We start from the raw sequence: 13,395 nt of genomic DNA, 5'->3' as shown, positions 1-13,395 counted from the left end.
CCATGGTCAGCGATATAGGCTGCTGACGTTTGTAAGAAAGAATGCCTTCCCCTCCTTTGTCTTCGCAGGGGCGACATTGATGGCTGCGGCAGCTCTTCAGTATCAGAGGTGCCAGTTTCAAGTGGGCAAGGAAAGTCAGAGTGAGAGTGAGGCAGGAGGCCAGTGGCATCTGCAGAGGATACAGTCCGAGACTGCTCTTGCTTTTTTCAATGTCTTAAAAGGTATTAGCCAGGACAGGAGTCAAAGTGACTTAAGGTCCTTCTTTGGGATGGGGGAGTCAAGCCTGCCCAGAATGTTTCTATGGTTTCATAGACATCTCTCTCTTGGGATGTTTCCTTTCCCATACTTTTAATTCCCCTGGCTTACCCGTCAGTCACATCAGAGAGGCAATTGTGGGCCCAAACATGGTTCTCTCACTGTCACAATCAGTTTCAGGGGCTCGCTGACTGCCTGCCAGTCAGGCTGGGTCTTCTTCCTCACACGGAGGTGATGGAGAGAGATGGGGAGACTGATTCAGTGATCAGAATCCAATTTTATTGTGGCATACAAACACTTTTATACTATTTTAGGGAGACTAGTAATGTCCTGGTTTAGGGACTAGTAATCTCCTGGTTTGGGAGAAAACCTCCAAAGGAGGCCCCTCCAGAAACCAAACCCACATGGCCCTTTCCCCCAACCAGTTAGGGAAGGATTTTTCAGAGAGAAGTGGAAAGAACCTGTTTATTAAACAGGCACAGCACCCCCCAGCACACAAAATGAACAATACCGGATGCCACCACTCTTTCACTGCTCTGGAAAAGATGACAAATTCAGAAAGTCTCTCCTGGGAGTGGTTGCTCTGTTATCGGTCCCTCTGGTGCTGGGAATAGCTGCTGCAGGCCACAAAGTACAAACTCTTGGTGTTTTCTAGGTCCCAGTCGGGAACAGGCTCGAGTGGTTCCAAGAAAAGGAAAGAAAAGCAATCCAGGGAAAGTTTGGACTGCCTAGTTAAACTAACTAACAAGCAGAAGCAAAAGCAAGAGCAAAGCAGGAGTAAAGCAGGAGCAAAGTGTTATATATGAGTGATTAATTCATGCTGTTAGTGAATATATGTATGTATAAAATATTACATTGAACTACCACATGCCTTTGACCAACTCCGGCCGGGAGCAGAATCTCATTTCTATTCAAGCAGTTCCTGGAACATGCTAAAGATAACATCAAGTCTTTAGCTTATGAAAGGAGCCTCCCAGGCCATGAACACCGATTCTCCTGGCCATTCACGAAGGAGATGTCAGGAGCTGATTACATCGGGCTTCCCTAAACACCGGTAACACCCGAATACACGTGAAAGACAGCTATGCAGACATCGAGGCATGCCTTTTTGCATCCCTATGGACTCGGCCATCCATGTGAAAAGAACATCCGGGAAGGACCAAAAGCACTGTAGAAGCACCGGGAGTGAATCTTTGCATTCCTATGTGCAAACTCTACATATGAACAAACACAAGGGACATCCTGTGTTATGCAGGCCTCAGGGAGAATATAGAGTATATAAGCAGGCCGTATGAAGCGATCGGGTGAACCTCCGGGGAAACGCTGGCACTCTGTCAGTCGGATACAGGTTCACCCAGCGCCAATTTCCAGAGTTGACGCTGTCTTGGCTGTGTTGGATTTTTTTTTCAATTTGTAATTAATAAATCTTTGTCAAATTTTTTTTAAATTTGGCTGCGGAGTCAATTCATTTATAACACAGTTATTAACTATTTTACAACGGTTTCTAATCTATTTTTGTGTAAGGTTATTTAGTAAGGTTAAGTTTTAGTGAAGCTGATTTTAAGTTTTTTTGAAGTATACCTGTTTGAGTTATAAATCCTTTGCTATACAAGTGAATGACATAAAGACTGAATGATTTTTTGTTAAAATTTGCTCATTTAAATTACCAGATAGTGCTATTTTGTTATAGAAATAAGAACAATTTTTACTTTTTTATTTTTTTAAGTGGTACTGAAGAATGAGTAACAATTTTATGAGTTATCTAATGCTTTCTTTTTTACTTTTTTGCTTTAATGTCGGTAGAGAGTTTTGTAGACGCCTGGTTAGAAGAGAGGGGTCATGATAATTTGCAGCTGGTAAAGCAATAGGGTCGTGGGCAAGGACACTGTCTCCTTGAGCAAGAAGTTATATAAAAAAAGGATAGAGAAAACAGGGTCTAGCCAGAGTAGAAAACCACAAGCATCCTGAGTATGTGATAGTAGAGGTGGAGCTGACCTCCACCTGTGGACCAATTATGAGCTCTACTTTTGCAATATGTATGAACCTTATTACTATGCTTATAAAAGTATGCTTATTGCCTAAATAAAGTTGAGACTTGTTGATCATCATTGGATGTGCTTGTCTCCCGTCAACTCTGACAAATGTCATATATGTCTAGGAAAATATAACCTAAATTTCTTAAGATAGTTGCTACTGATATATTAGTAACCCTGATTATGTTGTTAATCTTAGCATGTGAATACACTGACTTTTTATAACAAGCATTTTTTTATTCATTTCCTGTCTATGGTACCATTGACCAACTAACGATAAATGAGAAAGCCAGCTACTTTACAAACCTTCACTTATTGTTGTATAGCTATTTATAAGACATATATTATTTTTCTAACTACTATTACTAAGTGTTTTTAAAAATATATTCAAAAGACTCTTCCAATTAGAAACCTGGACCCTGACCAAGTCCTGGCCCTAACTGGTAGAGAAATTTTTCTGCACCAAAATTATATTCTAGTAATTTTGACTTACCAAATTTGGACCTATAATAGCTAAACCTCCTTTTAAGGTGAACTTGGAAATCTTAGCTGGGAATGATTTACCAAGGCCTCACTTTAAAAAATAAAGCTTGCCAATTAGTATGGACTCTAAGTAATACTACAATATTAAAGAAATTTATAATGCATTGTTTTAAATCACTATTCTATTTTTCACCTACTACTAATTGTAGCTAGTATCTGATTTATTTTTACTTAGTGTAAGTTTATTGCTACATTACATATTGTTTTGCTTTTATGCTACCTTCATGTTCATAATGAGAAACACACATTATTAAAAACCAAAAAATTAGGGGGAAATATAGCTCCTCCAGAACATCACACTAATATTTACACAAAAAATTAGGGGGAATATAGCTCCTCCAGAATTTTACCCTAATATTTACACTAAAAATTTTTGAAAGCAAACCAAATCATATCAAATTGGATCCTTTACCCTCCTGAAACACCCTCGGAACCCCAAGAATTAGAGTTCCTGGATTCTGTGAAATTGGATTTTTGTGTAAATTTTAAATACATGGGAAGGAATCAGTCTAAAAATGTTTCTTCCTATCACCCTGTGTATAAGAATCAAACCTTTTTGTACAATTACACTTCTGGCCCAACTACACTTTCTAAATCCAGTAATGCAGCTGCCATCAGGGATGTTTTTAAAGATCAAGAAGAAAAGTAGTGAAAGAACCACAAAACAATACAAAAACCCATCCTCAACTGCTGGATTCAGGAGAGTCTGTGCATTTAGAAATCCATGTTCTGAAATGCTGCCTAAAATTGCCTGGATTTTTATGCATACTGGTACTACCTGCAAGCATTAAAAAGTAGTGTCCTAGTCATGACACTGGGGCCTTGGTGCTAGCAGACATGGGCACTAAGTACAGCCCTGATTTTCTCTTGTAAGTAAGGTTTGTGCCAAGAAACACAGGTTGAGATGATTCTCCTAACATTCAGAGTAGGATTCAAGGACTTGGGAAAAATGGGCCAGAGCCAGTCTCCAAAAAAGTACCCTCAGACTTTGCTAGAGACAGTCCAGTGCTCTGGGGACTTTCAGTCCATGCCATTAGAAATTCTGTAAGTAGTTCACCTTTATGCCTCCTGCTTTGGGGACCAGAGCCCCTGTCACCCGGCAGGGCAGTCCCAACCCTGCTGTCAGCAGCCCCTCAGGGAATACACAGTGCACCTGGCACATGAAATCCCTGTTGGACCCTCACTCTCCTGTGCTTTTTAAAAGCAGAACAGCTGGAAGAGCTGAGGAAGGAGCTCCATAGACCTCCAGCCAACATTGTGGTGTTTTTAACTGAGCTGTTGCTCATCATGTCTGAGGGAGACTACACTGACTCCAGCACAAAAATTAAGAACTAGGCTCTTCCTATTTTTCTCTTGGAACCTGGTTCTTTGCTTAGTGAACACATCAGCATTTGGGCCAGACCCCAATTGCACAGCTCAGTGGTGCTGTCCTTTTCCTGGCACCGGGCTCCAGTCAGTGCTGGGGCCAAGGAAGAGGAGGCAGGGAGGACATGGAAGCACAAGAGACATCTCAGCAGGAGGCAAAGCACAGGGCCAGAGTCACTAACCTGACTCATAAAGAGTCCTTAGGCCAGGGTGTGAGGTACCACTCTTCAAATTTGGGACTTAGCTGTAGGTGGCTGCATGAAAGCTACTCACATGGACGCCTGCTGGGCACCCATGTGTGACCAGTTTGGGCTAAGCTTCAGTTGAGTGTTGTGGCCAGAAGTAGAACTGAGGAACCTGGGAGGCTTGGTGCCTCAATTCTGTCACTGGTGTTCAGTAGATGAAGGCTGAAATCCTTGGGTTTTGTTTGGTTTTTATGCCAAGCAGAAGACTTGGAAACTCAAGCAACATGGAGAAGAGCAAGTAGCTCTCATTTGTGACAGGCCTGTCCTCTCAGAAAGAGCAGTAGTTCAAATAGAAGGAAGGAAAACCAGCTTCTTTCAGAGTAGAAAAAAGTCACTAAATCACTCTACTCAGATTTGGGGGATGCCACTGAGGCAGGGAAAACAGACTTACAAAATAGCTTACTGAAAATGCATGCAAATTGCACTCCTTTATCCTTCAGGACTCAAAGCATGCTTCTCTCAAATGCTTTGGAGGTTGGAGGGTCCTGGTTTTAAATACTAACCAATACTAACCACATCTAAAACTCTCTGAAATTTGAAATTTGCTTACCTTTTTTTTTTTTTTTTGCTTTCTCTATGAAGCAAAAAATCCAAAGCTGGGAACTTGAGCTTCACTCACCCTAAGTATCCTGTTACATGAATGTTCCATGAGCAAAAAAGGAAACTATTTTTGTGTCATTTAGCTCATCTCGCAACTATTTGTGCTGATGGCAGCAAAACATTTACCTGTTGCCAGCTAAAAGGAGGAGGTGGTGAGGGCTCTCCCTTTTCTAAAGAACCTGTTTACAGAACAACTTGAAAAGCTCAAGGTGAACAGGACAGATTCCAACTCTACCGAAGGTGGCAGCACATTCAGACCTGCCTGGGATGGCTGTGGGCCAGCAGTGCCTGCAGCCAGAGTTGTGCAAGTGGGTGCACAGATCCTCTGTGCTCTGGAGGGGCCTTTGACCTGTCTGTCAGCAGTTGCTGCTCTCTTGGACCCCAGGCCAAAGACCTTCAGGGATTTCACCTCCTGTGCCATCAGAGCAGACCCCTGGCTTGTGATGAGGAGCTGTGTGAAGGCTCGCCTGGAACCTTCCCCTGCACCTCCTGCCCTGGCCTTGGCCCTGGTCCCTGTGGTGGCTGTACTTATGGCACCCAGTCATTTGCAGAGAAATACTACACTGTTTTAATGAGAAGGTGTTTTAAAGATGTCTGGAAAGTGCACAGGAGCAGTGTGAGCAATGATACAGGGAAAGGTGTATTCCTTGTTACCGTACCTTAAATGCATCTCTAGGACATAATTATGACTTTCACTGCCAAGAGACACTGTGGTCCTTGTATTTAAGAACTGCATTTATTCATATAAAGGGATATTGATGGTGCAAATGCGTAATTGATAATCAATGTAATTAGGTATATTACATATAGACCTGTATTATTTCAGGTATTTCTTACAAAAATATGGGAAATTCAAAGTTCATTAGAGCATTTTATATTTCAACAATATAAATTGAAGTGAAAACAGGCTACCCATCTTTGTGGGCATCCTGCCTGCCTGAGCACAATGAGACAAAGGAGATGGGATGTACATTCAAAGCAGCCATTCTAGAGCTGCATCAGTGTTTGCTAACACTTCCTGTTGTGCAGGTGTGTTCTAGCTGCAGGTGTGAGATAAGCCCTTAGGTGTGCAGGTGTGCCTGGGAATGGTGGCCTGGAAGCACCTGCTTGAGCTCTGTTCCAAATCAAGGCAGCTGAACTACACTCTTTTCACTGGTGCCTGTGGGAAATGAGAATCAATTCTTGCTTTTCACTGTGTGCTTCTCTGCCCAATGACTGCATCAAACTTGACCTCAGACATCTTCTTCAGAAGGTTCAGGGCACGTTCTGGAAACACCCTGGAAGAGACAGTAACATGAAATTAAAAGTGGGATAGAAACTTAAATTATGGGAAAAAGTGTCACTGCAGGTGAGGGAAGAGCTGGTCTGGCAGCAAAATGCATGCACACATATGAACGGAGACTATGTTAATTATTAAACTGGGCATTATTTCCTAAGGACATGTAGGCCTTGTCAATCTCTGACAAGTTTTAACTCAAATCCCACCCATCTCTTTTGATGACAATTCCAGGACAGGTAGATACCAACCATGACTTAGGCTGCAATATTGCTGCAGAATCCAGAAAGTTTTCATACTGAACATAGACACATGTACTTGCTTTCTCTTTGCAAAAGAGCCCTTTAAAAGCAATTTTCCAGCCTCAATGGCCTGAATTTTTGGTGTTGACATGGAGAAACGAACACTCAGGTCCTCATCTCATTCTGGGGCTTTGCTGGGGCTGCTGATTCAGAGAATGTAGTGGCCTGTAGAGCAGTGAAGCTCTGCACAGACAGCAGTCAGCTGCAGCAAGTGGTTAAATGCAAAGGCCTGTGAGAGGGCTCAACAAAATCTCAAGATGATGTCTGCTGTTGTCATTGAAAAGAACCACTGCATTATTCACTACTCTGTGATATGTTCTAAAATACAACGTAATCTTGAATCAGATTTTACAAGTTTGAGGGTGGTACAAACAGCAGGTTACAGTTGATACATTTTTTTGCCCTACTCACCTTTCAAGCAGTAAAGCAATGCTCTGATTTGATGGAACAAAAACCATTTTCTGGTTGGTCACTATTCCTTCCATCAAAGCCTGTACGACTTCTTCAATCTCCAAAATCTTTCCAAGCCTACACAGGAAAGCAAACACGTTAGAGCTGCAGTGGTAAAAAGGGATGGTACTAGCTGACCTAGGAGGCTTCACAAATGTACAAACTCAGGTAATTCAAATGCCACAACTACATGGAGAATTAAACAATTAAAGCAACAATTAAAGGACAATGCAGATTTTCTTTAGCCAATGATACAAACTGTTGTAATAGCGCCAGTTGGAACAGAGGCCTAAAGCTGTGGATAATATACAGTGCCTTGATGCAAAGAAGGAAACACAGGAATGCAGAGGATTGAGAGTTACCTTGTACTGGGGTTTTTGACAAATCCAGTATTTATAAAAACTGGACAAAGGCACGTTGTTTTTATTCCATTCTTTCCAAGGGCAGACAGCTCCTCTGTCAGAGCTTTATGAAATCCAACTGCAGCAAACTTGCTTGAGCTGCAGAAAAGGAGAAAGTACAAATGAGAAGGCAGAAATCCTATTTCCACCTTTCCACCACTGCAAATGGCCTAAACAATCATACCCACAGAGCACAGGGTAGGATGCAAAAACCTCCAAATAATATAATCCAGAAGAGAGGCAGTGCAAGGACTATATTAACATTCCATGTGCCAGATTGTAGTGCTGGATAAGATATTGAAACTTGTGGAATAATTGTGGAAAGGAGACAGGGTGTGAACAGGCAAACAAAGCAGAGATGAAGACATCACAAAATCTTAGAAAACATTAACTAGTGTGTGTCAATTGATGCACACCCAATTTTTCCCATGAGAGAAGATTTTTGGAAGGAATGCATCATGAATTTCTGAAATTAGGAAGGATGGGCAGGGTAGAAATGGAGATTAACCTTTGAGTACTTATTGTACCACACAGGAGCATCTCAAATCAATTGTGTGTGCTTTGAAATAGTGGGATATTATGCAAGCAAAATGTAGAGGAGGAACAACCTGCCACGGAAATAGGTGTGGGCCTTAAGTTTCAATTAATTCCAAAGAAAATAGATATCACATGACTATTCTTTCATTCAAACATTGCTCACGATTCATTCAGAGCTAATTACTTGGTACTTTCTGATGGAAAAGATGCAATTAAAAATTTTAACAATTAAGCAAGCTGACTTACCAATATGCCACCATGAAAGGAGTCACAAAATGACCTGCTGCTGAAGCCACCGTGACAATGTGCCCATAGTTGTTGTTCATCATGACTGGCAGGAAAGCTCTCGTGGTCTTGGAAGACATTTAAACCAAGTGGCAAAATGCAGGGGACAGGAAGGAGGAAAAGAACATTGTTTTCTTAGGCATACTCAGCACTGACCCTCAATGTTACTCACTAGGTGGCCAAAGCTATCCCTAAAGTTATGAGCTGCACAGCACTTCAGATTCCCAGAGCCACAGGGATACCTGCTCTCTGAGCAGTGGTGCAGCTGGCAGCCTGCTCTCCAAAGGCTTCAGCAGTTGGCTACAAGCAGGAGATGGTTTTCACATCTTTCCTTTGCTGCTTTTAAGGTTTCAGGTGTCAGGAGAAATGCTGGAAGGGTCTCCCCCCCGGCATGTATGGCTTCTCTTTTCTTCTGCCACAAACAAGTACTGCTGAAACCCTCCCACCCTGTCAGCCCCACGACACCTCTGGCAGAGGCCTTCTGTGCGTGTTGCAGATGGAGCTGTCACTAGCCAGCTCACATCAGCAGGAAGCCATTCCAGTTTCCCAGCACACAGTCTGCTTGGGTGCCCCTGTGCTGTAACAATTCATTTGGTAATTTCACTGCTAATAATGGTTGGTCTAAAGATAGATGCGTCCTCATTGACACTCCCAAAAAACTGTATATCTAGATGGTGGTGGCCCTTACCCACATGTGACCCAGAATGTTGACTTCAAACATCCTTTCTATCTGGTGGTCCTGAGTCGAGAGAAAGTCGGCAGCTGTAATCACACCAACATTGTTCACCAGGATAGTCACATCCCCAATATCCTTCTTCACCTTTTGGAGAGAAAACAAAAGCCCAAAATTGTGTCTGTCACTCAGGAGGGAAGAAAAAAAAAAAAAAAGTAAGGGTGGAGAAGATGAACCATAATTAAATTCTTAACATTGCATCTTCAAGGGAGAGGGAGATCATGCCACATTTCCAGATGTGGCAGGAACTTTGCAGTAGAGCCATGGAATCTTGTTTAGATCTGATTCTTCCCCATTCATTAATGCCAGTATTTATTGTGTTCCACAAACTGTGCACAGTTTGGACCATGTAGTCACAATTGGTGTGGGATATGGATTTCTAGGGAGTTCTCAGGGCCTGACAGAAGGTCCACACAGTATGCATCCGTATGCAAACTGGACAAGAAATGCTGACTTGGAAATGCCATGGAATAGGACAGATATTGTTGAGAGAGAAATGAAGCTAGAAGAAGTTTCAAAAGATGGCCTTGCAAATAAGACTAGATACTTTGGAGAAAGAGAACTATAAATCATGCATTTTATTGGGACCCACGAGGGGTAGTTTTAGATGACTGACTCTAAGGCATGTACAGCATGGCGTGGCAAAAAGCTGATAGGTCAAGAAACGCTTGTAACTAGGAAATAGTCGGCTTCTGATTGTGATGGCATGAATTATAACATCTGTATTGTCCCACCCTTCTCCTAAGACTGAAAATGGAATAAAAGTTTTTAAAGTGACTCTCAGTTGCCCCATCTCGGGGTGAGGAAAAGGGTATTGTCCAACACTCGGGACCACAGAGGTACAGACTGTTTTGAGGCAGCTGGACCACAGCCATTACAATAAAATGCTTCATATGTTCTCAGTGCTATGTTCCTTTAGAGGCTGGAACCCTAGAGAGCAAACTTGGCAAGAGGACGTGATGTGCTGGAGCCTCCCAAATAGGATGAGACTGGCTATGATCTTGGAAATGCTACAGCCCTCTGTGTGCAGAGAGCAGCGAGGAATGGAGAGCTTCCAGGGGCTTGCAGGATTTGTGTACAACGTGTCTTCTCTAGTTCTCCTGCCTTCTCTGGAAATCAAGCATGGTTGGAAAAGCCTTTGGCCATGCCCCCGCTGCCCTGTGGCAGCAGCTCTCTGGCCACAGAGAGCAACACCTAACTTTCCCGGGCCTTTCTGGGGAAGACTGTGAGAAGATCAGAGAAAAAAATGAGAAACAATTCTTATCTTCACTTGCTGAACCTGTTGTTGTGAACATATGGAATGTGTTACTGAGATTTGTTTACCAAATGGTGGTTTCTTAATTAGCCAAAAGTGATGGTGTTTGGATTGGAGGATCAATTAGGTCTAACTGTATCATAACTGTCTATAAAAGCAATGGGTTTCTTAATAATTATAATTATATAATAAAGAGATTGATCAGCCTTCTATGAATCATGGATTCAGTGCTAATTATTACCCAGCTGGGGGCCTGTCACAACGAGACTGCCCCACCTTGTCTGCAGTGCTGTAGATCTCCTCCCGTTTGCTGCAGTCCACCACGAAGGTTTGAACGGTGGCTCCCAGCTTCTGGCATTCTGCTGCCGTCTCCTCAACGCCATGCTGGAAGAGGCAAAGAGAAAGACACCGTGCACAGCTGTCCCCTCACCACAGCTGAGCAGCAAAGGCTGAAGATGCTCCTGGATTGAGCAACTACTGCCCAGCCCCTGAACAGTGCATAGCTACCCAGGGAAAGAGCTACAGGTGGGGTTGTTGAAAGAATAGGCATTCCAGTTGGAAATTTTGGACCTTTAGAGTGACTACCAGAAAGGAAATCACAGAATCTTGAAATGGTTTTTGTTGGAAAGGATCTTAAAGACTATATAGTTCCAACCTTCCCTTGCAATGGGCAGGACACTAGATCAAGTTCTCCATTCAATCTGGCCTTGAACATTTCAAGGGATGAGGCATCTCTAAGTTCTCTGGGCAACCTACCTTACCATCCTCACAGTAAAGAATTTTTTCCTAGTATCCAATCTATCCTTATCTCTTTCAGTTTGAAGCCATTTCCCTCTGTCCTGTCACTACATGCTCTTGGATATACTCTCTATCCATCTTTTTGTAAGCCCCCTTCACATACTGGAAGGTTGCAATTAAGTCACTCCGAAGCCATCTGTTTTCCAGGCTGAACAATCCCAATTCTCTTAGCCTTAGGAACGTGGCAACAAGAGTGAATTTGGCTTGGTAAGGCACACCGAGCAGCAAAAAGAGGGCATGCAGTGCCTATCACAACACAGCAGGCAGCACTGTGAGTGTAAACAGAGCTCATGCAACACAGGCCTGGCTGACACCCCGAGGTGGCTCTATGCGTTTCAGTATTCACATGCTGGGTGTGAAAAGAGCCACAGCTGCATTGGGTCTGGCTGAGATGGAACTCATGTCCCCATAGCAGCCTCACAGTGCTGTACTTTGCACTAGTTCCTAGGAAGGGGTTGACAACACACTCGTTTTTTGGTTGCTGCTGAGCAGTGCAGGTGCAGCACCATTGCTATGTTCCCAACATTCCCCACCCCATCAGTAGAGCCTGGGAGGGGACACAAGTAGGAAAGCAGAGCAAAACTGACCAAAGGGATTTTCCACATCATATGACAGCTCAGATATAACAGCAAAGAAAAGGAGGAGGAAGAGGAGGGGCATCTGGTATTTACAATGTTTGCCTTCCGGAGTAAGCACTCACCAGGATGTGGGTGGTCATCTCTTGCTGATGGGAAGTAGAGAACAATTTTTTTTTTCCTCTTTGCTTCTGTGCACACAACCTTTCAGCTTTGCTTTAGAACTGCTTTATTTCATCCTACAAGTCGTCATTTCCCATGTTATTTCCTCTACCCAGTCCAGCTGAGAAGAGGGGATGATAGAAGAGCTTGGTGGGTGCCTGGCACGCAGCCAAGGTCAATCCACCACAACTGCGCATAGTGCAAAGAGACTTTCCTTACAGGACTGCACTTGACACACACAGAACAGAAGCTTCTCTGTTACTGTATCAGCTCACTAAACCAGGGCAGAAATTATTTTGCTGTTGTCTTGTCCCCAAGTGCCAGAAGGCCGCACTAGTGATGGCCTGTGCTGGGGTCCGTTTTGCAGCTTCACAATTAGCTTCTTTGCTGACCCAGCGTGTCAGCAAGAGAAAGCCCAGCCTTTCACCCACCCTGTTGCACCTACACCTCGCAGTTTACCCTGATCCCTTCTGAATGCCATGCTGCACGTTTGTATCTGCCCATCCTCCACTTGCCAAGGTCCTTTACTACGCGTGCAGCTGCCCAGAGGGCAGCCGGGCTCACATACAGCCCGGCACAGGGATGCTGCTGGTGAGAGTGCAGAGAAAACACATCTCCCGGCAATGCACACAAAACACCCGAGGCTACAGAGAGAACAAGTGAAGGCAGACCTGTTCCTCTTTGCAAACAGCTTTCTGGTATCAGCGGGCTTTCTCTGCCAGCCCACGCAGCAGCTCCACCAGCAGCTTCCCGAGCACTTCATTCCCTCTCGCTGCTGCTTTGCCGGGTGTTGCCTGCTCCTTCCCGAGTATCACCGAGTGACTGTGGGACCAGAGCCCCACATAGTCCACTGCTAGTGGGGCCAAACCCTCTCCTGGCGCTCAGCATCCCAGCCGGAGGAGCCAAGCGGGAGCCGACGGGAGCGGGCTGGAAGGGGCTGGGCGATGAGGGTGCAATGTGGTGCTGCCCTTCTTACGCCCCTAAATGCCCCATGGACTCGGAGGTCACACGGAGTGAGGACATGAGTGTCTCCATTACCTTATTGATGTCCCACAGAACCAGCCTGCTCTGGCGCTTGGCGAACTCCAAGGCGGTCGCTCTCCCGACGCCATGGCCAGCGCCCGTGATGAGCACCAGCTCCCCGCCGAGAGACTTTCTCCTCACAGGCACGAACAGCTTCACAAAAGCCTCCAAGTACGAGTAGAGAAGCGTGGCCAGGAACAGAAGAAGCTCCAGAAACAGATTCATGATTTTCCTGAAGCTCCTCTGACGACCGAACTGAACTTTAATCTCTTTTGAGGGGACCCGCGGGTTGTGGATTTACCCGTCCGCTCCCGCTGGATCCACCCCCGCACCGGCCGCTGCTCCGCCCAGCTTTCCCACCCTGAGCTCCCGGTGTCCCTGTGCTGGTGTCCCTGTGGTGGCGCTGGGTGAGCGGTGCAGAGAAGGCGCAGTCTGCACTCCAACCTGCCCTCGCAGAACCATGGTCGCCCTGCAGCCTACAGGACGTACCAGACGTGGATAAAGAAATGTGGCTTTTAGGGCGTTTTCCGCCCTCTTGGCTAAGTAAAACAGAGACG

At 44.6% G+C, this 13,395-nt stretch overlaps 1 protein-coding gene across 2 annotated transcripts; it reads right to left on the bottom strand.

The window, feature by feature from the left end:
• Positions 1-5,794: 5,794 nt before the first annotated feature.
• Positions 5,795-13,155, bottom strand: LOC311153147 (estradiol 17-beta-dehydrogenase 11-like). 2 transcript variants are annotated; one of them, XM_084204761.1, is made up of 8 exons: positions 12,854-13,155; positions 11,779-11,802; positions 10,557-10,664; positions 8,981-9,112; positions 8,254-8,360; positions 7,432-7,569; positions 7,031-7,147; positions 5,795-6,318 (listed from the first exon to the last, which is right to left on the bottom strand). In XM_084204761.1, exons 1-8 carry the CDS (start codon positions 13,061-13,063, stop codon positions 6,231-6,233), a joined length of 924 nt encoding a protein of 307 aa, XP_084060887.1. In that variant the 5' UTR covers positions 13,064-13,155; the 3' UTR covers positions 5,795-6,230. The 2 variants fall into 2 exon arrangements, with proteins under 2 accessions (XP_084060887.1, XP_084060888.1); XM_084204762.1 differs by lacking the exon at positions 11,779-11,802.
• Positions 13,156-13,395: the final 240 nt, after the last annotated feature.

This window comes from Fringilla coelebs (genome assembly GCF_963513975.1).
Source record: "Fringilla coelebs genome assembly, chromosome: 4".
NCBI lineage: Eukaryota > Metazoa > Chordata > Aves > Passeriformes > Fringillidae > Fringilla > Fringilla coelebs.
Note: the sequence above shows the minus strand (reverse complement) of the source record. Positions and strands in the feature narration are given on the sequence as shown.